This window comes from Tachysurus fulvidraco, chromosome 14 (genome assembly GCF_022655615.1).
Source record: "Tachysurus fulvidraco isolate hzauxx_2018 chromosome 14, HZAU_PFXX_2.0, whole genome shotgun sequence".
Lineage (NCBI taxonomy): Eukaryota > Metazoa > Chordata > Actinopteri > Siluriformes > Bagridae > Tachysurus > Tachysurus fulvidraco.
This window is the reverse complement of record NC_062531.1, coordinates 14,538,009-14,553,272: the sequence shown is the minus strand read 5'-3', so window position 1 is coordinate 14,553,272 and position 15,264 is coordinate 14,538,009. Positions and strand designations below refer to the sequence as shown.

Genomic DNA, 15,264 nt, shown 5'->3' with positions numbered 1-15,264 from the left:
TTAAAGAACATTATTGTCACATGTGCATATGGCCTGACACAATGTTAGCCTGACAAAATGTTTGTTATAACCTGTTTGTTATATGTTTGTTATATATATGTGTATATATATATATATATATATATATATATATGCACACACACACAAAGTGCACAAGAGAACTATAATTATTATAAAGATTGTATGCACAGTTCAAATAGAAACCAGACTGTCCAAGTGAGAAGTATATCCATGAAAGCATATAATCAGCATGAAACACCGGACAGGGAGAATTGTGGCAGTTTTGAAGCAATGTTTTTCAGCTCTAGCAATGTTCAGCTCAGGAAAGTTGCCAGAATTTGCTGCCTTGCATGTGTTCCACTTGCTCAGCAACTTGTACACCTTTGTGGAGGACAGTCTTTATGGTCCCCCTCTCCAGGTGCCATCTTTAGTATCTTCCATAGTTCTGTGTTCAGAAAAAAGAAAAAGCAGGTGTAGAATTCATAAAAGAAAGTACATTTGGTGTCTCATCACAGTAAGCCATGATACAGCAGAAAGTCAATGGCAGCTTGGCAGTGCTGGGACTTGAAACCTTGTTCTTCTGATGAGTAATCCAGAGGCTTAATCACTGAGGCTTCATATGAGTTTGGACAGAAAATCTTCCTTGATGATTGTTTGTTTTACCAATAACCCACATTTTCTGCAAATATTTATTCTGTAGGTTAAGGTGTTTTTTTTTTTGCACATGTGGAATGAGTGTAAGTTACTACTACTGTGCTAAGAAAATTATCAATATAGCGACATAGATTTGTCAGTTTTATATTCCTATGTGAAAAATAGGAGACCTGATCCTGATTTAATAGCAAACACTTTAAAGCAAATTTGATTAATGTCTTACATCGTAAATTTTTCTGTAGAATTTCTTTTGCATAAATTATGTGTATAATTTTAATATACGTCACTAATTTAATTGTTAATGCGATAAATAGGGTGGTAAACAATGACTGTGACGTCACCAGCCGAGCTCCGTACCTGCTCTGTTACAAAAGTCATTGTAGTACCGTGAGAACTGAGTATCGCGATATTTCACACTAAATAGCAACGTAAACCTGGCTGCTGTCGGCATGTTTGCATGGTCAAAGCTGTGTGGCAGGTTCGAAAACAGCCAGACGAGAGCAACATGTCAGGAAGCAGCTCTTCTTTAACTTTTTCTGCTTCTTCGGCAGTTAATCCTGTTACAAGTTATGGTCAGTTTGTCAAGCTGTTTTCCGCCGCTTTCTATGCAGTCAGCTCTTTTCTTATAGTGATTGTCAACAAGACCGTTTTAACAACTTATAGGTAAGTTTAAAAGTGTCACACAGAGACACAGTCTACATTTCTTATTGCTGAAACATGTCCATATCCAGGATTATGCTATTTTAACACACTGGTGAAATGTGTAATGTATTAAAATGTCTGTATCTTATGTCCTTTTGCCACTGATCATTTTTGAACAGATTGTCAGACTGACTTGTATCTCAGCAGGAAGATCACATGGAAGGAGAAGTGTATTGTCTTCTAGGTGGCATTTAAAATAATCTAAATTATTTTGTATCTGTGTAAATAGGATAAATACAATGGGTTTAAAACTTTAAAAAGAATATCGATGTCCACGTAAACAATATAAATGGGTTTCTGTTGAACTCACTGCTCATGATATTGCTTTGATGTACTTAAGGTTCTTAAACAGATAAAAATTGTTAGACTTTTCCTTATTGCATACGTTTTATGTGATTAAAAAACACTCTACACAATAAATGGTCTATGAAACGCATGCTTGAGAGGTTTTTACAGGCATTAAAAGACTATCAAAGCTTCATTTTATTCTTCTAATTTACACACACATACACATACACATACACACACACACACACACACACACACACATATATATATATATATATATATATATATATATATATATATGTACACACACGTATGTGTATGTATGTATGTATGTATGTGTATATATATATATGTATGTGTGTGTGTGTAAATTAGAAGAATAAAATGAAGCTTTGATAGTATCAATAATTACAGCAACTTGTATATGGAAACTGTCAATGACTGAAAATTATTTACTTGTTTTTAGTTTAAGGCTGAGATTAGTAATTATAGCTAACAAACTATTAATAAACTGTCTTATTAAAAAGTCATATGCAATCCATCCATAGCTAAAATAAAACAGATAATCCGATATTTATGTATACAATGTTTAAGCAGACATATATTTATCAAATACATGTTATATTTTCCCACAAATCTATAGATATTTAATAGAAACAATCAAATATTTCTAAATATATTTAAACCACTGTGTGATTGTACTGCTCTGTATACAGTATTTATGTTTGCAGTGGTACAGTCTGCAGAAAATAAGTCTTAAATCCACACTATGTAGCAAGGAGCTATTATGGGTTATGTAGAATTCAATTTGGAGATCTTTGCCTTACATTAATAACTCATATGTTCATGAGTTTCTTAACTTGTGATATGATGCAAAACACAATCTCAAATCTGTATCAACAAACATGAAGTTATGCACATTTTGCATATCCATTATGTATCTGAAGTCATGCTATGGGAATTGCACACCTGTAGAATATTTTCACACAAATACATATTTTTTTCCTTGGGTATTTTTCTAGCACAAAGACGAGTCAATAACCACAATTGCCTGTATATACCACCCTGAGTCTTAAATGCTGTTTTTTTCCACTCAGAAATGTTCACATAAGTTCCACACAATCTCAATTTGCACCACATATCTCTATGAAATATACAGAGACGAGTTGTCTGATCTCTGTTGAGCAAAAGCCACTTTTTGCTCTACATTTCAGAGCTAAAAAGGAAAAACAAAACAGTAGTTAAGACTCCTAGATGTTGACACTGACTTGTGTTAATGCTAGTAAAAAAGAGAGAAAACTTGTCTTTGAAAAAAATGTGTCTTTGGCTTTGAGTTTGTTGACTTGAATGGGTGTGTAAATGTGTTTTGCACCTTAGTGAACTTCAGTGAACGTGAACGCATTAGTTTCGTGTTTGATTTATAGAACAGGATTTATACACCTGCAACAATGCCGCAAGTAATATTTGTTGACAGAGGTGTGTGAATATACATCCATCATAGTTACTGCAACAACTGCAGCATAAGTGCAAATGTGTGAATTTCTTATTGGGATTTGTGTGAATTGTAGAAGAGGTCTGAGCAACTGCAACAAGGCATTTCAGAAGGCGTGATTTTTCTGTTATATTTGAAAAAATCAGCAAGTTGTGGGTGCTCAGTGGATTGCTCTAATAATACTAAATAATTATGTTTGAGAATTATACTAAAAGTGCATGTCTACAATACATTTGTATCATAAATATTAAATATGTTGTCTCTATACAGATTTCCCTCCTACATGTTCCTTGGAATTGGACAGGTTGGTTGGTATACCCATTTTTATGCTTTCTATGAACTTTTAAAAGTATGGCAGTATTTTACATTTTGTGTTTTTTTTAATCCTCAGATGGCTTGCACAATCATCATTCTATATTTAGCCAAAACATGCAAAGCAGTTTCTTTTCAGGACTTTGACAAGAGCTTGTATAGAAAGGTAATTTATTTTTTTACCAAATAAAGCAAAAGTAAACTAAATTAAATCCAAACATCTTGTAAAAAGTATGCAGATAATTTTTTCACATTGTGTTATCTTGTGCAGCTCAGTGTGTCTTTCTAAATATCACCATGAGACCTGATTTTATGACACACTCCCAATTTGTGCCAAAATTGAGTAAACAATGAAAATTATATGGTGTATTTGATAAGGGAATCCGGAAATGATGATTGTAAACATCAGAAGCATCTACAACAAGAAAATATAATAAGATGAGTGGTTTATCTATTCTCATCCAGAAGATACGGTATATATAATGCATAAGGCTATTTAATAAATTATAATGATATTACATTTTTGCTTTTCATTTCTAATACATTAGTGAGGTTCACTTCTAATAGGCTGATATTGTTCTTAACAAGCTTTTTAAAATTATAAAACAATTGTACTTTAGAGAAAATATGTCAAATAAAGACATTTATCCATTTATAGAGAGAGAGAGTTTGAAGTGGACTTTCTTAAGATAAGGTGTGACAGGTGTCCTGTATATATTTGGAATGTTTTATACAGTATAAATAACAGTATAACATACAGTGCAGTCTAATCCAAAAGTATTAGAAAATCAAGGCTAGTCTTATATATCTTGAATTTCCTTTAAAAAAAACGAATCCTCTGGTGTAGTAACAGCCAGAAAGATTCTTCAGATCTCGTATCTTTTGAGGTCAAACCTAAATGTCCAATACTTTCAGAGAGGACTGTATAAGTGGTTAAACATGATTGGTCAACATATATTATAACAGCATCTGTCTCTCATTAGCCTCCCTTCTCTCTTTTTTCTTGAAGTTAATGAATGGAAAAAATGTTATCACAATGTCCTCTGTCCTTAAGACTCACCCAGTTGGAGAAAACCAGATCAGAGTAACAATATAATATAACATTAGTTTATCTAATATATGAAATGTGAAAAAATCATATGTAAAAAACCCTTTATTTATACTGTATATGAGAAAAATTATTAAAAAATCCACTGCACTTTTTTCTTATTTCAGGTTAATGTACATATCAAAGGAAGGGTGGGAGGGAGGATGGCTGGATGGATGATTAGTTTTGCTTTATAATTTTATGATCAAATGTGTTTATCAAAAGTGATGTCTAATGCCAAATGCTGTAAATGTAAATCATATTCTATTGTTATACCATAACATTCTCCCCAGATTTTTCCTTTGCCATTACTCTATGTTGGCAATCACATAACAGGTCTCGGAAGCACAAAGAAATTAAGGTATATTTTTCACATTTAATGTTTTGGACATAAATCATTTGCTTCACTGTCTAATAGATATAGATATTTGAAAACAGATTGACTTTATATTCTTTGCAGTATCAGTATACCTACAATAACACAATGCCAAAGTGACTGGCATACACTGTGTATTGTGGGCACTTATACGCAATGTTATGTCTTTTTAAATCATGTCTAATCAATTTGTTTTGCCATAAGTGGACTTCTGTCACGTTGTATAGATAATCTAGAAGACAGCCTGAATTCAATTTGGAGTGGCTCAATCAAGGGTCTGAATGTTTGGGGAAATTGGATTGTTTTTACAATTAAATAATAATAGTTTGTGAACACTGACCATCTAATAACTTCCTACCTCTTGCAAGGCAAGGTCTTGCACTCAGTTGTGGTTGTGGGGATTTGCCCATTCAGCCAGAAGAGCATTAGTGAGGTCAGGCACTGATGTCAGGTGGGAGGCCTGGTGTATCAGTGTTCCAGTTCATCCTAAAGGTGTTCATTGTGGTTAAGGTCAGGACACTAGTGCAGGACATTTGAGTTCTTTTATTCCAAACTTTGCAATCCTCATGCCGCATTCAAATTTTCAATTTAAATTTTACTGGTCATACACACAGCCTTACACAGTACAACATACATTGAAATGTTTTTAACTGTCTGTGGCAGAAAACCTTTCAGAGCACTACATCACACCTGAGGTCAGGGCTACTGGGTGATGGTCACTGAGGCAGGCATGCTGGACTGAGTGGACAGGAAGAATGACTATTTAAAGCATGTGGTGATCACCGACTGTGCCAGGGAGATTTCTATCTATCTATATCTCTCTAAATCTGCAGAGATATTTCTATTATCACTACCAGGTCACATTATCACTATCCTGTTGTTCATTCTTCAGAAAGCATTTCTTACATTGTGCTCGAAGATGATTAAAGCATTTCTATCTATGACACACATTGCAAACTTTTATTGTTTGTCGTGTCCTGTACTGTTTGCACCAGGTTGCACAGTTTCACTTTATGTTGCTAGGACTACTTACTGAGTCAAGTCCTTAACTCTGTCTTTGTTTTATGCAGCACCATGGTCCTGGAGATACATTGGCTCATTTCACTATGTACTGCAACAGCTATATATGGTTGAAATGACAATAAAACAAATCCCACATATGAGTGATGGTCAGGTTTCCACAAATATTTGGTCTAAATATTTTTGAGAGGGAATCTGAGTTTAAATTGATTTTATTTGGTTTACCGCATACGGTTAATGTAGACTTAAATAAGCCAAAGGATATTCACCCATATGGATTATTTATCTACATACTATAGTCTAAATTCAAACTTTGCTATAGTCGATAGTATATTTTGGTGTAGCAATGACTTTTACTCACTTCTGTGTTGTACAGCTTACCCATGTTTACTGTGCTCCGAAAATTCACTATTCCATTGACAATGATTATGGAAGCAAACATATTGAGGTATGTGTCATATATAAAAATTAGATTTTTAATCTATTTCTTTTTATGTAGAATTAAGAACATATACTATATTGTATATGTTAACCCAATACAAAGAAATGTTTTTATATTAAAATAAATTAAATTATTATATAAATAATAGCATTCTATGCAGAATCTGTGCAGTTATAACAGTCAAAACTGATCTTCTAGTAAATCCATTTCACCTCACCTGGCATGCAGTGTGGTAGCCATTGTGCTTGGTGCACTAATCGCTGCAAGGTACAGTATCCCATTTACTGAACTAAATACTTCACAGTATACCAGGAAAGACAGTTACTTAAACATGTATCTGTGTTTCTATAAAAACCACTAGGGACAGTAAGAATTGCCTGGACACCCTATTGTGGGCCAATTGAGGCACAAGTTTGGGAACCATTGAATGGAGGGAAACCCAGATTTTACCCCTACATTCATGTTTGCGCAGTCCATCTAATGCAAACCTCAGTATGGCTAAGAACCAATACACCACATTAGCAGCACATAATTACAGGTCCACATATCACAGACAATGGTAATGTGAAAAACTGCCATAGTATTTCATATTAATGCCGTTGTTACACTGTTGTCTTTCCTGGTATATTCTTATAGAAGTGCCTTCTCCCAGTTTGGCAGTGGTTCTGAATGAAACCATAGTTACATAAGTAATGTGTTTATTTCTATTTCACTGCTCTTGTAACTGTCAGTGGTGGTGAGAATCAATAGAATAACATGCTGGTAGTGCATACAACCTATGCATCTGATATGTACAAGGTGAGATGAAAAAATGGGGCGATGGCAATATTTTATAGAGTTAATTTGTGACTTTGTTGAAGGTCTTAGTATGTGTGTGCACATGTACAAGGAAGTATCCAGGTGATTCTCAAAGCCACTGCTGGTTAGGAGAGATATAGTTTTTCTTGAATTCAAAGCATAACAAGCGACAAAATTTTCATATTTCTGCCTCATTTGATATAGTTCTGACCTGGCCTTTGAAGCAGAGGGATATGCTTTTGTTCTGCTTAACGATGTCTTCACAGCTGCCAATGGCGTGTACACAAAACAGAAACTAGGAATAGAGGTATATGTCTTATCTTACATACTACAGTATATGGCACAAAGCAAGGTTTATAAAAGCCTGTTGGTACCACATACTAAGTTATCAAATCTATGTGTAAATATCAGGAAAAGAAAGCTGAAATACTGATCTTATGGCATTATGGTTTCAGTATTTATGGAGGGGACTGTATTTGTATGTTTGGTCAAGTGTCTGCATACTTTTGGTCATACAGTGTATTTAAAGTTCATTTATTGCAAGGTTTACAGTATTTGAAACTCAGTTTATCAACAATATAACTGTTATTGTTTCTGTAATGGATTCCTTTTGTATTTTTGTAGCATCTTTGCAATTGCCTGCTACACAAGGAGATGATTTTATTATTTTAACATTTGTCTAATTGAATATCAGCTTTGCTATTACAGACGTTAGTCGTTGTTGTTTATTATTACTATTATTATATTATTGATGTATCCCTAGGGTCTGTGTATCTAGCACATGTAAAACCTGACAAACTGGTCATTATTGTATAGTCCAACACTTTAACTAAACACTGGATTTAATTTAGTTTTTTGCTTCTGCTGATATATTTCTTTGTTTTGTAAAAGGGCCTGGGCAAGTATGGAGTTTTGTTTTACAATGCTTTTATCATCATAATTCCCACTATTTTATCAAGTGCCTGCACTGGAGATTTAGAGAAGGTAAGTAAGTGAATGAGTAAATGAATGATAAGTTGAATACATCTTTTAAAAAAAAAGTGATGAGGCTCCATAAACAAATAGATTCAATTCAGTATGTCTTTTTTCTTTTAGGCTATTGCCTTTAAAGGATGGATATCACTAGGGTTCATTTTTTATTTTCTTTTGTCTTGTTTTATGGGGTAAGTCTAAATTGAGTATGAAGAGAACATTCTCCTAAATTTTCTCACTAAGACTTAATAATACTTATCTATAACTTTTATTGTTACAGATTCATTTTGATGTACTCCATTGTTCTGTGCAGTCACCACAACAGTGCCTTAACCACCACAGTTATTGGTGCCATTAAGGTTTGTAGTATTTATTTGTTTCTTTGTTTGGCATAAAGTTACAAACAAAGCATCCAATAATGTAATTGCTATTATTATTGTTTTTGTTATTTGGAGTGCAAGGAATATGCAAGCCTTGACCCTTCAAAAGCCTTCTTTTGTACTTTTTATCATTTCATTTTAAAGCAATACATTTGTTTTGCCATTTAATACTATGTAGTTTGGAGTGTTTTATACAACTTCTCCTATTTAATTGCCAATATTTAATCATCATCATCATCATTAATAATAATCATTGTCAATCAATATTTTATTAAAGTAGTAGTAGTAAGATAAGGGGGAAGGTTACAATTGGGGGTTAAAATTTTATATAATATTCATTATAATGTTAGAACTGTACTTGTGTTTGGGTTGTTTCTGTGGTCTATACACTGTATATGTACTATCTGTGGTTTATTTGTTACTTGTTTTTCTTGCAGAATGTTGCTGTAGCCTACATTGGTATGTTCATTGGAGGGGACTATGCATTTTCCTGGCCTAACTTTGTAGGGCTGAATATATGGTAAGAACTCAACACAAACAAAATGCAAATAAAGAATGTCTAAATTTTTTTTCCTTTATTTTATTTTTTTTCTTCTGCTTCACCTCATTAGTATATCTGGTGGCCTGGTCTATGCATACCTGACATTTCATAACACCAGTACCTCCTCAAAACACACAACAAATCAAGCAGCAGAAGAACTGGGGCATGTCAGTGAGGTCAGGTCTCTGCGACAAGACCAGTCTAATGTACAGTATAGCTAAAGTCTAAATTTATAGTTTATATTTTATACATGTATTTTACTAAAGCTGCAATAAGTCACCTTTTGTATTTTTAAATGACAATTTGACCTTTTACTTTGTACAGTATTGTTTGTGAAACTGTGACTATGAGGTTAAAGTGTTAAAATGTCATTATTGAGGGCATGTGTGCTTGTATTCTGCAATCAAGTTTGCAGTATAGTATGCATAGTCTGGTTGATAATCGCCAGCTTAGCCAGTGAGAGTATTGTTGTAGTTCTCTATCCACTTTTGGCTTAACTTTCTTCAGAGGGACATTTGTATTATATGTGGGTGAAATTTGCTTTTAAAATATGTTAATTCTTATACAGTAAAAAAAGAAATAAAAGTAATTAAATTGTAGACGACATAAGACCTGTAAATGTCCAGGACCCATCACTTGAGAAGACTTCTTAGTACGGGACAAAGAATATAAAACCCCTGAATTTAACAGATAGCCAGTAAACACTACAAAGAATGCTGTTTTCACCCTATAACTGCTTAAACTCTTCCCGGAAGGATTTTCACAAGGGTTAGGTGTGTATTTGTAGGAATTTATGGCAAAAATTTATATTTTTCTAGAAGTGCATTTGTGAGGTCTGGCACCGATGTTGGTCGAGAAGGCCTGGCGTGCAGTCTCCTCTCTAATCATCCCAAAAGTCAAGGAACCAGTAAAGACCTTCCACACCAAACTCCCTCATTCATATCTTTATGGACCTTGCTTTGTGCAATGGTGCACAGTAATATTGGAACAGGAAGGGGACATCCCCACAAAGTTGCATGAAATTGTCCAAAATTTTTTTTGTCCAAAATCAGCATTTGGAGTTTACATTTTTTTTCTGAGAGATACAATGAAAAAACGTCAAATGATAAGATTTGCCACATAGAGAAGCGTGATTTCATTACTCCAGATAACGTGTCCAGTGGTGACATGCTTTACACCACTGCATCCGATGCTTTTTTTTAACTTTTATTTCCTGTGCAAAATGTAGACGACAAGATTTAGTCAGTCATTTATGGTGTTTATTAAAAACCAGCAGTACTAACCAGGATAATCCAAGAAAACGCCTGCTTTGTACATTTACAATGTCCTTTTTCAAACTTCTACCTTTTCCATGTTACAGACTGAACAGCTTGATTTACATTCTGTGTCATGCACAAAAAATATTACAAAGGATGCTTCTGAGAATTTAACTTAGAACTTGTGCATGTTTCCAAATGACTTGGTGGAATATATTATTCATTTATATACAAACATATAGGAACACAATACAAAAATTAGGTGTACATTATATAATCAGTTTTCGTTTTAGATGTTCAAGACTAAAGATACTTTCCAGTTTTATATATTGACACCAGATTAGGCTTTGGAGTTGTAATTCAACCAAACTCGACCATACTGATCATCCAATTTAATCAGCATTTGGAGTTTACATTTTTTTTCTGAGAGATACAATGAAAAAACGTCAAATGATAAGATTTTTGGAGAGGAAAAAAAAAATAACCTAATGTAGTGTTCAATTGTAAATATGCCACCATAGATACAAAAAAAAAAAAAAAAAAAAAACCCCAAAAAACACTTATTTCCAAAACAAGTGCTGTCTGTTGATTAAGTGGAAAATCTTTCTCCAGTCAGACTTTGAAAGCTGACGACCATTAACGAGGATCCCACTGCCAAACTGCTTTACTGTAGAAGTAACACTAAAAAATGTGAACTACCTTTAATATGACAATGTGGCGGTAAAACATTGGCTGCTATAAGCTAATATATTCTTGCATGTTGGAAAGTATATGGAGCTTTCTATAGATTCACCAAGCTTGTGTTAGTTAAATTTACTGCGCAGTCTAAACCTCAGTTGTAGTATAACATACATGACAAAACAGTGGACTGACTAAGTGTAACAAAATGCACAGCTGTGTTAACTCGGGTGCAGCTTATCAGAGAGCACAGCCTCTCCTCTCACACAAAGCCCATGCTGGTTCCTCTAGACTGGTCTTCTTATTCCCAAATCAAATGACAAGTGTAGCATCTTTATGCACTCCAAATCACAACCACAAACACACCTATGTCCATCTATGTACATGATATAAACATGCTCAATTCCACACACAGCTGAAAGAAAAAACTCGTTAACGTTACAAAAAAAGTGCATGACAAAGTCCAAACAAAACAAAAATGATCATCGCTCTCTTTGATAAGCTGTAAAAAGTAAAAACATTCTTCATATAAACAAATCTACAATGATAGCAGCCTAAGGTTAAAACTGAAAGCAAAAATAAGGTGCTTTTTAGCTTATGTCGGCCGCCATAGGCCGTAAATCTCAGGGTTGCAAAAGTGGAAACTTGCTTCACTATGCCAATTGTTGACCAAATTTCTAAATATTTCGATAAAATAGCTTAAGTGTGTCACTAGTCATGTTTGGATGTAAGCTAGAATTTTCCCAGCAATATGCAACCCCAGAGTTTATTTTATGGAGACAGGTTGTTCGCTAGCTCAATAAGAGCAAGTGCTCCATGGAGACGTTCTCTCTGCTCCTGTAGGCGTCGCCGAGCAGCTCCTCCTCCACTGCTCTTCCCCTCATCCTGCTCTTCCTCTTCACCTTCATCAGATGGAAGGAAGTCCATGGGGTCCTGCTGCTCCTGATCCTCCACTGCCTTGTTAAGGGTTTTCCCTTTACTTGGCACTGGGGTTCGCTGCTCACGCATCTGCCAATACCTGTGAACAAAACATCTACTCAGTAATCTATCAACTCAATATTTTCTTTTACTTTGCTTTTTATAATGCCATTTTACATTATCTGATGATAAATTGCCTTTTGCTTTAATCATTGTTGTGTATTCTACATGAACTTGCTTGCAGTAAGGTGTCAATTTATTAGGTACACATACTATGATCAGTGTTAAATAACTATAGGATTAGTTAAAATCAGTGTTAATTGTATAAAACCACACATTATTTCACAGGCAGATTCCGTATAAATCAGGCACATTGAGATGCTGTCTATGGCAGATCTTTGCCATTGATGGATAGCAAACTGTTATTTTACAACATGCGTTCAGTCAGTAAACTAGAGTGACCTATATGGAAAATGTTCTTAAATTCTTAAAAACTTAATCAGTACAGTATTTTAAGGTCAATGTGTATAGCTTTGACCAGAGCAGGATTTTTTTTGTATTTACTAGTTACTTTCAGTTGGCTGTCACTGCATTCTTACACTGTAATGTTATGGCATTCAAACAAATCTATTTTTTCCTAAAACTTACTTTGATAACCACTCAGCCACAGCCTTGTTGTCAGCCCCTTGTGAATTTCCAGGTTCTCCACTGGGCTCCTCTCTCTTCAGCCTGGCATATGGGTGCTTAGGGCAGTGCCGGTTAGCGTGAGTGAAACGGCTACCACAGCCTAAGGAAAGCAGCAGAAAGAAATCTCTATTTATCTGTACATCTTTATTCATACTAAACAATAGAAACAAAGCCTATATTAAATATCAGTAATACAACAATGACTATTACCTATACTCCATAGTAAGAACTATAAATAAGTAATCAGTAATTACTAAGTAATAACTGCTAGTATTTAAATACAAGTCTCCATGTTAGCTGCTCGAAGTTACATTTTTGTTAGTCACTAACAAAACATTTAACATTTACATTTTGTTAGTCTTGTTGCTTCTCACCTTTCTCGGAGCAAACAAATGGCTTTTCCCCAGTGTGGAGTCGCTGGTGGGTTTTCAGCTGTCCACTCTGGACGAAGGCCTTCCCACAGTCTGGATAATCACATAGGTACGGCCTCTCACCTGAGAAAAGGTGTGAATGGAGGGTTTATTTTCTACCCTGTTTTCAGAAATTAATGCAGCTCACCAAAGTGCAACTTGCCTGTGTGTGTGCGTTTGTGTGCCTGAAGTGATTTCTCTCTGGGAAAAACACGGTTGCAGATGTTGCAGCGGATTCGGCTGGTGGAGTTCTCACCCTCACTGATGAGCTCACGCACGGTCTCGGCACGTGGACGGCCACGGCGGATCCCATCCTAAAAAAAAAAAAGATGAGACACAAGTGTCAATTACCTTCAGATTTACAGTTTATTATATACTAATTTACATTTACAACATTTAGCAAACACCCATATCCAGATCAACTCACATTATCTCATTTGTATACAACTGAACAAGGGCCTTGCTCAGGGGCCCAACAGAGGCAGCTTGGTGAACATGGGATTCGAACTCACAACCTTCTGATTGGTAGCAAAAACCTTAAACACTAGGCTACCATATGCAATACATTTGCAACTAATAACCTGAGTTAAAGCATTGTACTGACTACGTTTGTATCAGTTACACATACAAGTAACAGTTATAAAAGTATATAGGAATATTTGAGCAAAATAATAATAATAATAATAATAATAATAAGCAGAAGACGTGAATCATATTTGTTTTGTGATGTATGATACATATCCACTTGTTGCACATTACCCACGAAGCACTTGGTTAACACAGACATTACATTCAGTCATAAAACAAGAGCAAAGTTTATTAGATCATTGTTTAACAGAATCTGTTGTGTACAAAGTGTCTTTAAAGATTTTTGGCGCGCAGAAGTGACGTCACCACACGGAGGCCATCTGCTTCAGCCGGAAGCAGAGTTTAAAATCCATCACGTCCATCACTAAACGCGGGCGTTTTATAATGTCTGTTTTTTTTTTTGTTTTGTTTTTTTAACCTGCAAAATTCATCACTTTACCGAACCAAGTGCAACACAGTTTGTTACGTATTAAACGCTACAAGGGCCAGATTCCAGCTGAAGCCACAGTGTTTGCACACAACTCAGTTATTCCTTTGTCTTTACACTGTAATTAACACACTACACATATAGAACAACCCCACGGTGAGGGAGCTGAGCTGCTGTATGAAGAAAATGCACCTAATAGCTGCTGTATTTCTACTCAGACACAATCTATAGTGTTACCTTGAGGTGCTCAGTGCAGGACACGAGGTCTGATTCTGTAGCAGTGCTGCTGTTTCTCTGAGGAGATGAAGCTCCAGTCCCTGATCCAGGACTCAGGGTCACGTTGTGTGCGTTTTCTCCCCATCTCCATGGATACACCATAAAGTCACTGAACCCGGGACTAGTCGGCATCAGCGAGTCCGCAGCTCTGGGTTTGATTGGAGTTGTTTTGATCACAGAAACCAGGACTCTTTTAGGTGAATCGTTGCAAAAAATCACTTGAGGATGTTTGGCGTCTGTCATCGTTGAAAATTGTGTATGACTAAAATATTCTCTGTAGTCAGGAAACCCAGGAAAACGTTTACACTCCTATCAGCAGTATGTCAGTTTCCCTGGAGGTCCGAGTGTCTCTGCGGATCGTTTCTGCTATAAAAGATTCATTTATACGCGATAAAAACGCTTGCTGAGGTAAAACTAGGTACTTTCCGCTGAAGCCGCGGTGCTTCTTCTTCCACTAAGACGACCCTGTTAGACTTTTTCCCGCGTCAGAAATCGCGCCTGAGCTGAGTCAGCCAATCAGAGGTGAGAATGTTAAAGACCGCTCGCGGAAAACAAGAGCAACCGCCAATAACACCGGCGATAAACCGCCAACGACGTGCGCAGTAGCCAATGAAACAACTCCTGGCTTTATCGTCGCGTAGAGACTTTCAGCCAATCAATTTCAAACACTCAGAGCGCGCTTCTTATGACGGACAAGAGTCTGAGCCAATCACTGCGCGACTTTAATCTGGAGCGCGCTGCAGTTTAACGGCTCCCGCGCCCTGTTTACACTTCTGCTTTTTGAGGTGATTTAAAGGGAAAGTGAGGCTGCGGCCGGAGGCGGGAAGGTTACGTCACCAAAAAAAAAAACCGCCAAAAAATGAAACGTTACACAGATGAACGTCATAGTTACTTTTATCCTATAGAACAGTTTATAGAACCGTGTATAGAACAGTTTATAGAACAGAACGTCAGCAACGT

General features: G+C 35.7%; 2 protein-coding genes across 4 annotated transcripts; one reads left to right on the top strand and one right to left on the bottom strand.

Moving 5' to 3' along the window:
- Positions 1-188: 188 nt before the first annotated feature.
- Positions 189-10,380, top strand: slc35d2 (solute carrier family 35 member D2). Of its 3 annotated transcripts, XM_047799971.1 has the most exons (14): positions 1,176-1,317; positions 1,476-1,540; positions 3,407-3,440; positions 3,528-3,614; positions 4,829-4,896; positions 6,308-6,379; positions 6,572-6,640; positions 7,376-7,478; positions 8,063-8,155; positions 8,267-8,334; positions 8,424-8,502; positions 8,961-9,043; positions 9,135-9,270; positions 9,883-10,380. In XM_047799971.1, the coding sequence occupies exons 3-14, from the start codon at positions 3,420-3,422 to the stop codon at positions 9,946-9,948; spliced, it is 945 nt and encodes a 314-aa protein (XP_047655927.1). In that variant the 5' UTR covers positions 1,176-1,317; positions 1,476-1,540; positions 3,407-3,419; the 3' UTR covers positions 9,949-10,380. The 3 variants fall into 3 exon arrangements, with proteins under 3 accessions (XP_027022986.1, XP_027022984.1, XP_047655927.1); XM_027167185.2 differs by lacking the exon at positions 1,476-1,540 and having other exon boundaries at positions 189-1,317; positions 9,135-9,240; XM_027167183.2 differs by lacking the exon at positions 1,476-1,540 and having other exon boundaries at positions 190-1,317.
- znf367 (zinc finger protein 367) lies at positions 10,310-15,141 on the bottom strand. Its single transcript, XM_027167187.2, has 5 exons — positions 14,266-15,141; positions 13,177-13,327; positions 12,978-13,097; positions 12,565-12,703; positions 10,310-12,016 (listed from the first exon to the last, which is right to left on the bottom strand). Exons 1-5 carry the CDS (start codon positions 14,545-14,547, stop codon positions 11,770-11,772), a joined length of 939 nt encoding a protein of 312 aa, XP_027022988.1. The 5' UTR covers positions 14,548-15,141; the 3' UTR covers positions 10,310-11,769.
- Positions 15,142-15,264: the final 123 nt, after the last annotated feature.